This window comes from Trachinotus anak, unplaced genomic scaffold, assembly GCF_046630095.1.
Source record: "Trachinotus anak isolate AG129_WGS33_773 ecotype Australia unplaced genomic scaffold, CSIRO_AGI_Tana_v1 ptg000015l, whole genome shotgun sequence".
In the NCBI taxonomy this organism is placed as follows: Eukaryota; Metazoa; Chordata; class Actinopteri; order Carangiformes; family Carangidae; genus Trachinotus; species Trachinotus anak.
In genome coordinates this window covers 9578371-9594913 of record NW_027273866.1, presented here as the reverse complement: position 1 = coordinate 9594913, position 16543 = coordinate 9578371, and the positions used below count along the sequence as shown (strand labels likewise).

General features: G+C 41.1%; 1 protein-coding gene across 2 annotated transcripts in view; it reads right to left on the bottom strand.

Annotated features, from left to right (window-relative positions):
* Positions 1-1746: 1746 nt before the first annotated feature.
* The window catches only part of fndc3ba (fibronectin type III domain containing 3Ba), a 97288-nt gene continuing 82491 nt past the window's right edge, over positions 1747-16543 (bottom strand). For both annotated transcript variants that reach the window (XM_071497809.1, XM_071497811.1), the window contains exons 25-27: positions 10245-10411; positions 8639-8766; positions 1747-6652 (exon numbers count right to left, since the gene is read on the bottom strand). In XM_071497809.1, the coding sequence (XP_071353910.1) occupies positions 6341-6652; positions 8639-8766; positions 10245-10411 (607 nt within the window). In that variant the 3' untranslated portion in view covers positions 1747-6340. The remainder of the gene's footprint in view (positions 6653-8638; positions 8767-10244; positions 10412-16543) is intronic.

Sequence of the window (16543 nt, the reverse complement as noted above, 5' to 3'; positions counted from 1 at the left end):
GTGCTACGGTGTTCTCATGACTCACCACTTGGGAAATGTAGACTGTTGACACCAGGCAAGGCAGCTCCATGGACACTGCTCAGAAACAACCGGGAAAAAGGTGGTTTTCTTCTATTCAGTCACTGAAGTTTGATCATCAGATTGTGCTCTTCAGTGTCCTGAACATCATCAAGCTATAACTTGCAGACTTGTGTTACAAAGCCACAAAAGAATATTACACTCCATCTCTTTTTGAGTTTCACCCTCAAGGCAGCAGCTGATTGGATTCTGTGGTAAACACTAATATTGTCAGTGAAAATCACAGGAAATTGGCCATTTTAGAGGAGCCAGAATTGATACATCTCACACCAATGATGGTAGCACATTCGTTCACTTGAAATTGTGCTTTTCATCCAGGGATTGACACACAACCAAAACCACTTGAAGCTGTCTAAGAGTTTCATCCTTCAGCTTTATTCAAACAGCATCTCACTGTCTGGAAAAAGCAACTTAACGCGTCGCCACTGCTTACAGTGCACTTCACATCAGCAGGGGGTTTTGTTATATATTTTCGCTGTACCAGAGCTTAATTAAAAAAAGATAAGGGTGAGATAGTGGAGGTGGTTTGTTTTGCTATTTAATTGTTCAACCTCTACACTGCATTAAACAAAGCTACATAGACGCACCATAAAACGATCAAGGGTAACACACACAAGGTCAAAAAACTAATATTTCCCCGTGATCCTTGGGTCGCTGCAGGGTGAGGGGAATTGAGCGTGCAGTGCTGCAGTCTCTCTCTCTGATTGCCCTCCGGGACAGCAGGGGATAATAGTGTGTGTGATTTACTTGTCCCGGCTATCTGGCTAACCACTATCGAGGCCGCTGGAGAGTAAATCTGGTGCTGACACACCTTTACACAGACACATAAATAAACATGTGTGGAGTCACTCCACATCCTGAAACCTTGTGTTGAAAAAAAACAAGACAAAACTGTTAATAATGACATAAATGAGTCTGTGTGCCATCACCTTGAAGAATTACAACTGTTTTGAAATATCATTCCGTAGTATTAGTCGTAATTTAAACCCTAACATTATGAATATTGATTATTACTCAGCTGTGTTTACAGCAGTTCATAAAGGTGCCTCTGATGAGGGAAGAATCATCAATCTCTTATTAAATCTTGAAGATAAAAATCAATACTGCGACACAACACTAAATGTCAGGGGAGCAGTTTTTCCATTGACACTGGCAGTGACTATACTGCTACCCTGCCAGCCAAATATCTGTCCATTTATCTGTCGCGTGATGCAGTATCTTTATCGTTGATCGGTACAACTGCAGCTGCACAATTAATCATGATATAATCAATCACAATGGGGCCAAATGCAATATCCAAATTGCAATTTTTTTTGATAAGGGTAAAATGTGTCACATTGTTGGCATTGTTAGGACCATAGGCGTTGTGGTGCTACAGAGATGCCCTGGACTACAAATCATATTCTCCAGATGTAGGGGAACATGCTTGTTTGGTAAACCCCCCCCCCATCCAACAGAAATCACATCACCATCATCATTCATCAAAATTTCTGTGAAAATTAAGTGCAAATTCCAAGTGAGATTGTGACTCACATTGCAATCACAATATCTGCCAAAATAATCACAATATGATTTTTTATGCATGTCGTTAAGCCCTAGTTTGACCCTTACTAAATGTAGAACAGTGTATATGATGACACATACAATAAAACATAGTTTCAATCAAAGTCAGAAAAAAATTAAAACATTTATTGGGCATAAATATATTATATATACGCTACCGATACAGTTACGTCTTACATACATAGGGTAGTATTTGCAAAAATCTATACATTAAAATTGATATGGCAGTTTCTTTTATATAATGCATATGAAATTGTCTAACATTTACAATACAAGAAGAAATGCATGAATTTCTTTTTTTTTTTTTCAATTCGTAGACCATGACAACATTGGAATGTTTGTTTTTAAATCGTGAGGTAAAAATATGTTTCTTTTTTTGTCTCGCTTAAAAAATAGTTAAATACCTGTGAATCTCTGTACGTTTGTCAAATCGCCAATCTCTCAGTCAAAATCTCTACTAACTGTAAAACGTACAAAACATTAAAAAAAAGAGAAAAAAATAAAATAAAATAAAAAATGATCAGAAGGCACAGACGTGGGGTTGCTGGGCGAAAAAAAATCGTCTCTCATTCTTGTTATGCCCGCCAAATGTGCAGGACCTGCAAGGTGATTGGGGAGGGTGGGCTGTGTCAATAAAATCACCAGCATTTGAAAACAAAAAACTAAACAAACAAAAAAAACTAAACAAAAAAATAAAAACAACAAAGCACATAAAGGGAGTACCCTGCCCACAAACACACAGCCTGTCAGTTAACAGTGTTAACCTCAGACTATACAACACTAACATAACTGGCCTGAGTTTGGCCAAACACAAGGCAAACCTCTGCTCTCTCACTGGGGCATTAAGGCTTGAAAAAGGGGGTTTAGGGGGACTGCGGGTGGGCAACATAACATCAGGGGGCTTAAGGACAGGACACCCTCACACATCACCTGTCGACTACAATGCAACAGGCTAGGTAGACACACCATGAGCACGTCTGAGAAAAAGGCACCGCACTCCCTGTGAACAGTACTTCCTTTGTTGCCGTAGTTTGAATTCTGCAGGGAGCAGGGCACCTGTTTGAGAAGCACAGAACCGTGCTCCAGTAATGCCAATGTCACAGTGACGCCAACGACAGAATAATGCCAATGAATGTAACAGACGGCGTTGGCAGTAGTGTTTGGAACAGAGCGGAGGGGCTGCATGTCCCCTCCCGCTCACATTAACCTCATCAAGACTAATGCTCGGCATGAAAAAAGTGCTTCAACTCTGTTAGTCATAATGTATTTACCATCTCATTCTATAGCTCTATAGATATCTCTGTATATCATCTCTTAGCAAAATACTGGATACAAAATACTCACTACTGCTATACCAGCACTAGCCTGCACAAGGAATCATCAATATTATTATTGTTGTCATTTGCCTGAAATCATCGTATGATTGTTTTTGCCTTTTTTTTTTTTTTTACCTTTCAGTGTGAAATCAGGTTGTGTTAAAAACTCTCCTCCAAATGGGGCTACACATTTCAAAATGGCACATTTTGCTTTACAAAACAAAACAAAATAATAAAAGATAATATGAAAAGAAGCATAATCACAGATCAAGTTAATGTTTTTTTTTTCCTTTTGAGAGAATAATAATAACAATAATAATAATCGTAATGCTGTGTCCTTACATAAGAACATCACAGAAACCCTTTAGACGACTGCAAACGCAACATCTAGTGGACACGAGAAGCCTGCACTTTGGCAATAAAACAGTAAAAAGATATCAGAAGCTTCATTATAACACTAATCAGAAATAAAAAAAAAAAGCCAAAGGCAGCGACATTTATCCCAATATCAATGACTTGAACTGACTCTAAGGCCTGGCTTTTTGCTACATGCCTGTCTAAGCATTACAACAACTGCTCGGCTGTGCACGGCCAAAACAGGAGATGGAGAAAAAAAAAAAAAAAAAAAAAAATACATAGGCATTTGGTTACATGTTTGAAACAGCAATGATAACTGCAAGGCATGGACTGATGAGCTACAGGTTCCCAACAGCTGTAAGAGAAATACTTAAAGGGTTACTGAGATAAGGAATGCTGGCCTTAATCATACAATCTAACATACATCCATTAAAAAAAATTAAAAGGAAAAAAAAAAAACATGCTACAAGGAAAAAAATTAGTATATAACTACACTTGTCTCTTAATCTTTTAACAATAAATAAATGAAGATTGCACTGTAATTGGCATGTAAAGTACTGTATGCAAATATATAGTATAAATAAAACCTAGAAAAGAACTCTACCTTAACTTTCCCATCAACTTTGGCAAAGGTATTTTGAGCTAGTAAACCACTTTGCTTACTGACACATACAGGAGCAAGGCACAGCATAGACAGAGGACAAGATACAGCATCAAATAATGAAAGGAGGACTGGTAGGAAGACGGAGAGAAACAGGAAGAGAGGCTAACAAGACGACGACGACGACGACGATGACAGCGATGGGGGATGACAGGATGAGATCTCCCCTCTGTAAGGCCTTTTCCCTGAGGTACGTTACAGGCTGCCAATCAGAGCTAATCATTACACCCCCTCCCCCTCTCTTTCCCACCCAATCACTCCTCCCCCTACACCCCACCCGACAGATAGTGGACATGTCACATGTTAATCATGCAGGTCAGGGTGACTTCTTTGGATTATCAGGGTTTGTATTGGGCTGTACCTTGGCTTTGTTTGTCAGGTTGGGGTTAAAAAAAAAAAAAAAAAAAAGGGTTTGGGAGTCATGGTGCGGGGGAGGTCAGGGGGTGTTACGTGTGTCAGAATGCCCTGTTCTGTTGAGCTGTGTTCTGTCAAAGGCTTGTTTGGTTAGTGAACATTAGTTCATGTCCCCAGAGAACATGTCCGTCTGAGGAGAGACCACAGACTTGCTACTGCTCTGATTACATGTCAATAAAGCACCTTTTAATGGAGAGAGAGAGAGAGAGAGAGAGAGAGAGAGAGGAAGGAGGAAGGTGAGAGAAAGAGAGAGAGAGTAGTGCATGTGCAGAAAGATGGGATGGATCGAAAGCAAGAGAGGAGCAGCCAGAGCAAAAAGGTAATTACAGATAATTATTGGCGGGAGAGGAGAAAAGAGGAGGAGAGTCTTCAAATGTATCGATTCACAGACTAGCAGGAAGGAGAAACTACAGCTTCAGCACTGCTCTGGCCGGCAGTTGGCTAAAATTCAAGGGGGTAAAGCTCAAGCTAACTCCTAATGGCTTTCCTGGTTATCACACACACACACACACACGCACGCACATGCACGCACACAGCTCTGAGAAGGGTGGCTAGCTGGCAGGCTGTTAGCACCTCTGGGTCTGTGATGCTACGGGCATATCACTAATAAAGCTACAGATAAATAGGCTGGAAAAATGGTATTTGAGATGGTAGAATATGGAAGGACTGACCGAGGGGGGGGACTATTCACATCGCTCAGCCCCCCCACCCCAAGCCCTTTCCTGGTTAAGTTGCAGCCAATCACGATCCAAGCCCGGCTTCTCAAAATGCTAAAGCCAGTTTACGCCCAACATTTGAATCCATACAAGGGTTCATATCCTGATCCAAGACCAGTGTTTAAGGGCTCCTTCAAATGTCCGCACGAGCTACTGAACTGACCTCAGAGCTGCTGTTGTGAGCACCTAGAGTAAACTCCTCCCCTTTTACACTGTACTTCAGACCTTACATTGCCATCACTTATATTACATCACTTCTATAGCATCATAGATATTTGTTATAATATATATATTGTGTGTATATATATTAGATTACTGGATTCCATTCTTTCTTAGATATAATAAAATCACAGGATAGCAGCATCTTACACCACACATGGATTGCATCACTTTGGTAGCTGAATGAGTGAGTGATTGAATGTTAAAAGCTGAGCAGATATGCGATTGCCTTCTTCGGAGGAAATGTGTGTTTCTCATTGTCATTGCTTGAGTGTAATTGTACATGTGTGCATGTATATGTACATAAGTCTGCACAGGTGAGTGTGCGGATTGTGTCTCTGTCAGTCTGTATGTGAGAGCAGGTGCATGAATCGACCGACAGCCTGTAGAGTAGTAACAAACTGAATAATAAGGTATGAACGGCTAAAGCTTTTGAAGGCCTACATTGGAATATGGCTGAATGAATAAAGACTGCAGCAAAAACAACAAAAAAAAAAACAAAAAAAAAAAGAAAATTAAACATTGAAAAACAAAAATTGTAAGGCAATGACCGTCAAGAAATATACATGTTCTCTAATCGAATATGTTTTAAAAAGATACAAAATAAAAACATGCAAGTCAGTCTGAGGAGCAACTGCTTTGCTCACAGCTATTTTAAGGCTTGATTATCAGTTTTTCTTTCCCAACCGAGGTACAGCTGAGACAAGGCTTCCCTCGACAGAAATCCTTAAACGAAACAGACAATGATACAAAGACAACAGAGACGTAGATAGAAATGAGACCGAACTGAGTGAAGGCAGAAGACAACAGGAACAATGTGTGGAAAGCCTGAATCGATACTTTGACCCAAAAAAAAAAAAAAAAAAAAAAAAAGAACAAACAAGAAATAACATACATAGCCTTAGAAGTACATCTCAAGTGTTTGTTTTGATTTCATTCGGTTCTTTCATAGACGTTTTCTTTTATAGTTTCTCTGTGATTTAGCTTTCTCTTTCTATCCAATAGTTAAAATTCCCTCACTTCATGAAGAAGTACTGTAGCAAGCAGGCGATGAGGATGGAGAAGCCTGCGAACACGCACACGATCAGCGCCGCGAAGCGCTCGTCGCTCGAGATCAGGCCCGAGCCTTTGCCCGTTTCCACGGGGCACAGCTCTCCTGACGACGCTGTCTCCTGGCGACGCAGCGTGAACAAGGAGGAGGGGCTCAGTGGTCCGCACAGTTCCTGGCATGTATCCTGGCAACGGCGACAGGCGCCCACGCGGAAACGATAGTCTGTGTTGCCCTGGAGACCAGAGATCTGGAACATGCCCTCCTCTCCCTTAAAAACCTGTGAGGGGAAGAAAAAAAAAGGTAAGTTTCTGGATGGAAGGAATTAAAGTAAAAAAAAAAAAAAGTATATTTTCTTTTAAAGGTCCCATATTTATTTGAAATCACTCTTCTGATTGGCTGATTGTATTCTGAGTGATCTAATGAAAGTATAGCAGATTTCGGGTAAACATTCAGAGAGAACAATTCCTGCAAGGCTAGGCAGTGGGTCTATGAGGGCTGACGTCACAAGTCCTGTCGGCTTGCTTTAAGGCTTAGTTTCTAAATACGGGCGATGTGCATTTCTCTGTGGACTGTGGACACTATGATACTTTCACAGTAATAATATAGCAACTAGACCTGCTTTATAATCAAAGACATGAAAATCTCACTTTCTACAATTTAGGACCTTTAACTTCTTCCTTACCTAACTACTTTACAAAAAAAAAAATGAATTCCTATCACTAATTTTACCCAGGTAGCTAAACAAGCAAATGCTTCTTTATGTGTGAGGCCCTGGCAGGAATGAGCAGAATCACTCCTGAACCAAAAACATATATGATATCTGAAGAAGCCATTCCAATTCCAATGCATCTTATATACCCCATGACCAGTAACTCATCTTCCAGCGTACCCACTGCTCTGGCATCAAGGTGTAAATAACAAGCTTCAGAAAAAAAAATACTTGACTTGAAAACCACTGTACTATAAAAAAAACAAAAAACAAAGGATGGAAGGTTGCTGCTTTGAATAATTAGTAGAAAAGATAGACAAGTGACAGAAGGTTAAAGGTTTGTGTCCTGCAACAAGCAGGATTCACTGTTGAAATGTCCTAGGAACAGACATTGAGCACATATTTGTTCGTTTCTCGTACATAACTAATTTGAAAATGTAATGATGCATCAAGGACACAGTATAAATTCTTATCTCTGGCAGATCACCTTCATTTATTCATTCTATAACTGAAAAAGAACAAGGGCAAACTATTAATGTTGTGGTTCCAATCACATTTAGGAAAAAACTAATTCTCCAAAGTGATTGGAATTGGCTTTTGTGCTTTTTCTGTATGTGAGAGCAGCTAACACATAATTTGTAGTCCTATTTTAAAGCAGGAAGTGGACTGGAAGTGTGCATGTGTATTAAACAAAGGTGTTTTCTTTTCTCTTTTTCTGAAATTAAATATGCTAATGAAACAGCAGACAGAGAATGTGAACAGCAGTGTGTGCGCTTTCACCGCTCTCCTCACTGTGATGTTAAGAAACCACGACAACCAGGCAGAGAGAGAAACATACAAACATCTGAAAAGCAGCACCACAGATCTGTATTGACAGCTGATGTGTGCACGCAATGAAATGAGCAGCTATGCATCCCACTTGCACATATACACACACACACACACACACACACACACACACACACACACACACAGCTGCGTGAGTATCAGCGGTTCTTCACTCCAACCATTCAGTAATTCAATGACAGAAAGTGAAACGGCCCTGAAGACAAATGTCTTTTTGTCTGAGGTCTACTAGTCTGCTCGTCGCTCCAACTCCCAGCCTCCCAGTTCTTTACACCCAACTGCTGCCAAAAACTTTTTTCAGTTATGACTGTGTTGTAATTCTCCTTCAGAAAATACTGCTGGCAGATTACCTAAGGTGGCTGTATTTCCCCAAGATATATTTTGTGTGTTTTATTCTTTCATGTACAAAATTCTGTGTGTGTGTGTGTGTGTTTCATTATTCTATGTGCAAATTTGTGCCTCGGTGTGTGGGCGGTTGAGTGGTCTGTAATACCCTCCCCATCAATGCTAACTGAATTTTTCTCCTCCTTGGGAAGATTAGAGAAATCCTCCTTGTAGTCGCACACACTTCCACAGAAATAAGAGTGAACCAAATAATTCATCATCATCGCTGTCCTCATATAACCTGTGTGTGTGTGTGTGTGTGTGTGTGTGTGTGTGTGTGTGTGTGTGTGTGTGTGTGAGAGTGTGCGTCTGTGTGAGACCAACCTGTTTGTACTCTGACTCGCGCCCCACCAGCACCTGGAGCACATAGCTCACAGGATCCCCTCTCATTGGTGGGATAGTCTCCCATGTGATCTCACACATGTTGCCCTCCAGCTGGTGCACTCTGGGAGCTGTTGGCAAAAAATAGCGGCATCAAAACATGAGGATTTCAGACTTAGAAAAGTTACACAATATAAAACCTAAAGAAGCACAGAAATAGATGAGGTGTATTTCCTCACCTGAAATAAATACACCCTGTACTAATGCATAGGTCCAAATAATGGTTATTTCCTTGCTATTTATATGTGAATGGTAACATCCATCTCCCTGCTCGAATCTAATGCTTCATATCAGCACTAATGGATACAGTCATGTTAATGGCTTTTAATGTCAGGCTATTTAGACTGTAGGTACTGCACATCATCCTGGATATAAGCCAAAACAAAGAGAATACATTATTCATGTGCAATCATTTTGTTTTTCAGTGGTGATAATTGTTCTGCAAAGTAATAATATCCTTGGGGAGATAATGTTGGATATTACAGCAAAGATCCAATTGTGACTGCATTACCTGCTGTGCTTAATACAGCTTATATTTTATTAAACTTATATGGTAACCAGGGACCTCTTCATTGATTTTGTCTCAACTCTCCTCACTCGTTATTTTTCTGAATGAAAGCTGATTTGCAGAGAACCTTTCAGCCGGCGCATATGTTCTGCTAACACTTTTTCAGAAGCTGTTTGTGACCCTTGGAGGTTATTTACCTGTTTATGGATACATCAGTGCTGCACATTTACAGCCTGACAGTCGTACCCATAATACTCTCTGGTTATATCACCTGAGAGGATACTCTTTACTGTCATTATTGTAGCTACAACAAGCCGCCACCTCAGTTTACAGCAAAGGCCACATACTGGAGGCAATAATCAAGCAGGGCTCCAGTAAACCTGTCATCCCTAACAGCCAAACAGAGACAAATGTATTGCCTTTTTTTGGTTTTTGGTCTGGACGTGTATCACCTCTTTTGGGCCATTCTGCTGTAGCCAGCCCTTTTCAAAAGTTCAAATTTAGCCTCGTTATCACATCACAGGAGATGTATGCATCACTAAAATCAAAGTGCACAACACAAACTCAATTGTTTCACACATGTGACCTGAAAGTTGAAAATATTTTGAATCAAATTTTGCAAAGAAACACACAGCAAACTTTAAATCCCCAGATGTTATATACGTAACATAAGCTAGGTTAGCATATGGAATTTTCCTCTCATTCCAAACTATGAATACCAACTCTGAGAAAAATGTTTTTCTTCACGTATGCACTTACAAAATAACATATATTTACAAAGGATTAGCAATTAAGTATAACATATTGTTTGTCCCCCTTCAACATGGAAGTTATGCTACAGCTTGTGACTTTACAGGGACGTCCCGTTTTGCTTCTTTTGTTTGGACAGAGAGATGTTTCCGAGCAACCAACTGCTAAAGTCTTAACTAGCCAAGACATTTTTTAAGTTTTACTTTGTAGTTTGACAGCTGGTGCAACCAAATCCTGGAGTGCAGCAGTTACATTTACATCAAAACACACACTTTGCCTGGCTCAGTTTACCTTTGAGGGCCGGGGGTACAGACTTGGTGGTGCAGAAAGTGTGTGTGTCAGAGAACGGGCCCTCCCCAGCATCACTGATGGCCTGTATTCTGAAACTGTAGCTGCTGGACTCAGTCAATCGCTGGACCTTGTAGGTGTGGCTGGGACCGCGGTAGATGGTCACGAACCTGGACAGAGGATATAATGAAGAGGGAATGGAGAGACAGTGAGTCACAAACCCAAGAGAGAAATCTGCAAACAAGGGGCTGATGAAGCTGGAGCAGGTGAAGAGGAGTGAGGTAGAGGACAGAGAGATGAATGATGGTGCTGTGATTAGAGGGAGATGTGATGCTGGAGAAGGTCACAGTTAAAAACTTGGATAACAAGGGCAGAGAAGAATGAGGTGTCCGACATTTGGACCGCACTAATCACTAAACCAGTTTTGGGAATTGATTCAGACCACGTTATATTATCGGGCTGATGTATTCTGCCTCAAGTTTCAGTGACTCATAACAATAATAACTTCTTAATAGTTCAGAGGGGTCCATGACATTGCTGGCCTGAGCATCTACAAATAAACATCCACAGTTTTTCTCCATCACAAAACTTCATATATCTGCATCTGTTTGTTCACTAAGGAGCTTATTCATGCTTTACCTGCCAGTAAATCTTCAAAAAAGGCTTTTTCTCCACTCAACATAGGTTTAGCATAAGCTACCCTGAGGTGGGACTGACTTGGGAAAGTGGTGGAAACCTTGAATGGATACTGGCAGGAAGAGAGAAGAGTGCATCTTAAAAAAAAGATAGTGGTGATTTATGAACACACAGGACAAATACCGGCAGGCCAAAGTCACAAATCTGATGAAAACGAGCTCCCAGAATAAGTTTCTGGCTGGCAAGATGGATAGATTGATTGACTGAAGGAGAGATGATAAGCGGGCGAACGAGGCAGTCGGAGAAACTGAGATTGGAGCTGAAAATTGGTTATTTATCTCCACTATCAGCTTTTTTGGGCACAATAGGGTAAAAAGTCTGAGAGAGGAAGAAAGTTACGGAGGAAGGGGAGAGAAGAGAGAGAGAGAGAGAGAGACAGAGAGAGAGAGAGAGACGAAGGTGAGGGGGCAAGTGAAAAGAGAGGAGGTAGTAGAGGAGGGAAGCATATGAAGGAGAGGAGAAATAAAAGAGGAGGAAAAGAGAGGTGACTGGTAATTACAAGAGAGGAGACGACGATGATGGAGGATCTGCTGTGAGAGCAAAGAGAAAGAAGAGAAGAGAGAGGTCATGGCTTAGTGGGAGGCTATAACTCCAGATGAGCTCTTTATGTAGCTGCACTACAGAGAAGTTATGCGTTCCTCCGGCTGATATATGGTGTTGTTAATTCTTTGCCTCACAGCTGGGCCTTACATTTAACAAACACAGCTATGCAGTGCGGTTGCAATGTAAACCCCGAGTCTTCCCTTATTTACTCTCTGTTGACTCTCAGCTCACGACTGAGTGGCCAAAAAAATTAGCAATTTTTACATTTACACAGCAACCGCATCGGCTTTTCCATTATTATGAGTTATGGCCTCTTCTGATTTGGACAGAGCTGAGTGGCAGAACATCAAAACAATTAACAACCAGCAGAGCACGGACAATAAACACACACACATAAAATCACCAGGCCACAGTTGATGAGCTGAACGGCATCCTTGGTCTGGGGCCAGACAGCCGACCAATTAACCACGACAGGGAGCAGAGGAGGACAGAGGGAGGTTAGAGGAAGACAGCGCACGTGCTATTTGTTCAGATGATTAAGATCCATGTTTTTTTGCACTGACTCATAGCAATGCAAATATTGGAATTACTTCCTTACCAATATTGTGAAATAGAAATTCATTTATTTTGTTTCCCTGTCAGGTTTGCCCATTTCTGCTGCAGTGATGCATGGTACAGATGCAGACTTTGCATTGACTGTGGCAGCTCTGTTTAAAAACGATTCAGCTCACACAGAAAAGCCAACATTTATTTTGGCACGACATTATCCAACATCTTTGCTCTTTGTTTTTCCTTGAAAGTGTTCCTGTAAGATTACGACTGTCAGACTGTTTAGTAAACATCAGAAGGCGAAATCAGATTTTTTTTTTTTTTCACAAACTTTTAGAAATTGACAGAAAGTTAACTAAGACAAAAATAGTGTATTATACAGAACCAGTCAAAGGTTTGGACTTACTTTCCCACTTTTGACTGCTATTGTATGGCATGAACAATGAAATCATCCTCATCAAATTTGCCTGAATATAAAAAGATATTATTTTGTCATTAATTCCAATAGACTAAACATGATTTAAAACAATTATTGCCTGATGTCAGTGTACGGCGGTGATAAGGTTCCCACGGTAGCTCTGGTGCCCACTGGCTGACTGGGTGGAAAAACAGACGGGTGTACATGAAGCAAAAATGAGCTAACAGAAGGATGGAAGGAGGAAGAAATGAGTAAAAAAACTGAGGGAGGGATAAACAAATGGGCAGCCTGATGAGGAGGTATAGATATGTATGGATGGAAAGGTAAAGAAAAAACTTTGGGTGGATGAAAAGATGGAGGACTTGAATAAGGAACAACAGCATGGGCGTACGTAGTGATGGAGGAATGGAGTGGATGGAGAATTCTTATGAATGACAGCTCCTGGTGCATGTTCTTCCACCTGCATACATCTTTAAAAAAACGCGTTGTGTCAGAAGGTTGAAGCCTTCTTTGCACTGCACAGACCTTGTTGCCATGGCGCCCTCACACTCCAGATACCCCTGCCACAAGGCATTTTGGGTAATATGAATGAGGAGAAAGTGAAATGAGAGAGATCAAACAAATTTGGCCAGCTTTTAAATGGATGGAGTGAGGAAAACAAGTGAAAAATGAAAAAGCCATGAGAGAGGGAGGACAGAACACGGGCAACGAGTCTGCATACAGGGAGATAAGAATGAAAAAATACGCTATGGGAGAAAGAAGGACAGAGAGGGAGAAGGGAGGGACGTAGAATACGGGGATTCAATGTTGTGGACCTGAGAAAACAGCTTTCTTTATCATCTAATACCCCTACACAATGGAGACACAGCAGGGCGGACGGGAGGAAAAAAAGAGGGTAAAAGATGAGGTGGGAGGGAGGAAATTTATGAAAGGGTGTGCACATTTCTCCAGGGGTGAAGTCACCTTTCCAAAAATAAAATGAAATGAATAAATATGAATTAGATCAGCCAGAGACAAAGGCAGAGCTACAGACAGAGGGACAGGCAAAGTCAAAAACATAAACAGACACTAATGTTATTTGGTCGAAAATGACGCTGATGGAATTTATTGGCAAAATCCTAAATTATATTTGCAGAAATTCCAGCTGGACATATGATAGGTTTGTTTACAAAGCTAAAGATTTTCAAGATTGGATTCTTTCCTTTTTTTTTTTTTTTTTTTTTAAGTGTTCTTCCTGTTTCCCTCCATACCCTGTGATTAGCTGGTTGCCATGGTGATTGCACCACTAATAAAAATTTCCTGCTAATTCATTTTAATAGAGTGTGATTAGAAGAAAGAGGAGGAGCGCAGCAGGAGTGGTCCTGTAAACCAGCACAGTCCCTCTGAAAACACACACACACACTAACACACTCAGTTCAACAAATGGTGAAGCGCCACTAATGCAGCCGCAAAAACATCCAAGCGTCCTGTCAGAACCACCTGTAGCTGCAGTTAATGAATCCTAAGCAAAGACAATTAGGCTGAATCAGGCAGGAATCACACATCGTCATTATGGAGTGATTCAGTCAATTATAGAGCTTATGGACGGCTTCTTCATGGAGGAAATGATGGCGATGAAGAGGAGAGAATGAACTAATGTTTGTGTATTTAGGCTTTGTGGAGACGCTGCTATTTGTATCTGTATTAGTTACACAAACAGAATTCACTGTATTGGTGCCCGAATACATCTGGAAAAAGGCATGTTTTAGAAAAAGAATACAACCTTAAATAGTATCAACCGACCTTGAATGTGTCTGTGAAACCTTCACTGTGATAATGTAAGTTTGAGTATAAACATCTCTCCGAGTGAAAAATGATATAGTGCTACGGATTGGCTGCAGCTGAATAAACTGAGAGGACACTAAGCCTTCATTCACTCCCACTTGAATCCACCAGTGCTAAAGGTTTACCATCAGAGTGCCGGAAATGAAACGAGCCAGACTGAGGATAAACTGGTGACCAATTTAAGGCTCTTCTTTGAACAGACAAAAAGCTTCCCTGGCCCCTTCACTCGTGACTGAAAAGCCACTCAAGTAATTTTCAGTGTCATACATTTTATCCAACACATATTACACTGTCGTTTTGTGAGAGTGAAGTAAAGTAATGGTGCAGAAAACTGAACTCACTGTGAATAACTGCAATTTATTATTGTCTGGTTTAACATGTATATGTGCAAGATTGAGGTTATCCAACATAATATGAGCTAAGTAATGTATATATTAAAGAGAAAATCAAATGCATTAACTTTTTATTCAGCTTATGGCAAAATGTAGCACTTTCTTACGTAAGCAGGTTGAAACTAACGTCAGGGTGATTCACAAAACGCCATCTGAGGGAGGTTTGGTGAATAAAGACACACAAACAAACACAAACTAGCATACTGCCATACTAATCACTGCAGCGATTAAAAAAAAAAAAACAGGGTAAATAACACTCTCTTAATTGTGAAAGCTGTTTTCATTTGTCTAGTGGGGAGTGTGTTTGTGCCTACGTGCATGCTCGTGTGTTTGTGTGTGTGAGTGTGTCGCAGAGGTTAACAGATCACAGCCTGCCGGATAGAGCCCCATCTGTTGCCTGCTGCACTCTGGCCCATTCCAGGGGTGCCAAGGTAGCTGGGTGCCAACTTGATGCCAGCCAAGCCTTAATTCAAACACCGTCAGCTAGCCAAGCATAATGGTAGAGGGCAGGATGGAGGGAGGGAGGGGGCGAGACAATCCGACAGGTGGGCAGACAGGCGAGCAGATAAAAGTGGCTCGAAGTCAGTTTAGTCTGGTTCCTACCTCTTTGTTCACACTTTTCTCATTCCCACTCTTTTATAAAATTATCCTCCTCTCATGCCCTTCCTAAATAAAGTGCTTAACCCTCCGTCAGTGGGCATGATCTGCCCCTTCCCCTCTTCCTCAGTCTGCTAATTTTCTCTCACTGTTTCTCTCTTTGTCGCTCCTGCCTGACCAGTTGGTTAAATGGAGGCTTGATTGTTGCAGGCTGTATCCCGGCTGGCTCCAGATGCCCTCAACGTGACTACTCCCTGGTACATCTGGTTACTATGCGCGCACACACACACAAAAAAAGCACAAAGCTCTACACACGTAGCTCTAACAGGACATTCATGCGCACACACCCCCTCACCCTCTCTCAAGCTGCTAATGTTCTATCCCTCTTGTCTTTGTGTATGCCTGTGGGGTCTGTGTGTGTGTGTGTGTGTGTGTGTGTGTGTGTGTGTGTGTGTGTGTGTGTGTGTGTGTAAAAAATATTGACCTTCTGGGTCCTGATTTGCTGTACTGAGTAAGGAGTCTAAGAAAAGTGGTGCGCAAGGTGGCTGAGAGGTTTAGAGAGCACATCCTCTATGCGGGACATCACAGTTTCAGTCCACCTTCATAGCTGAGGCTCCATATATGAAATACCCACTAACCGTGTCTGTGGAGAAGTGTGCGTAAATGTTAAGTGCCTCTTTTGGCCAAAGATGTCTATAAACGCAAGAAAGAACATTTAACGCAATTAATATTAACGCAAAGAAAAATGTTCAAAGCAGTTCATTCAATAATTCAGCACTAGCATATATTTCATTTTAGGGGGGTTGTCTCATGAGAATATGAACGTATTGATTTGGCATTTTCAAAAAATCTGGAGTCCAAATTAATCATTCTAGGAAGATTGTAAAAATCTAATGAGTGAGCACAGTTTGCTGAATTCATTTGATTATTTTAAAGGTCCCATATTGTATAAAGTGAGATTTCAATATCTTTTTTGGTATATTAATACTGTGAGAGTATCAAAGCGCTCAGTCCACAAAAAATGCACACAGCCCATATTCAGAAATTAAAATGAGCTGTCAGGACTTCTGTAACTTTGTGATGTCACACCAAAGCAGTCACCACCCTCACCCATGCCCCAAGCCCAGCCCACCTGGACCCACTACCTAGCCTTGCCAGATTTGGTTTCTTTGAGTGTTTACCTTTAATCTGCTATACTTTCATTGATACAATCAGAAGAGTGGCTCACTTCTGATTGGCTCACTGTCCTGTTGTTGGTAGAGCCCCAGAGAGAAGCCTGAGAG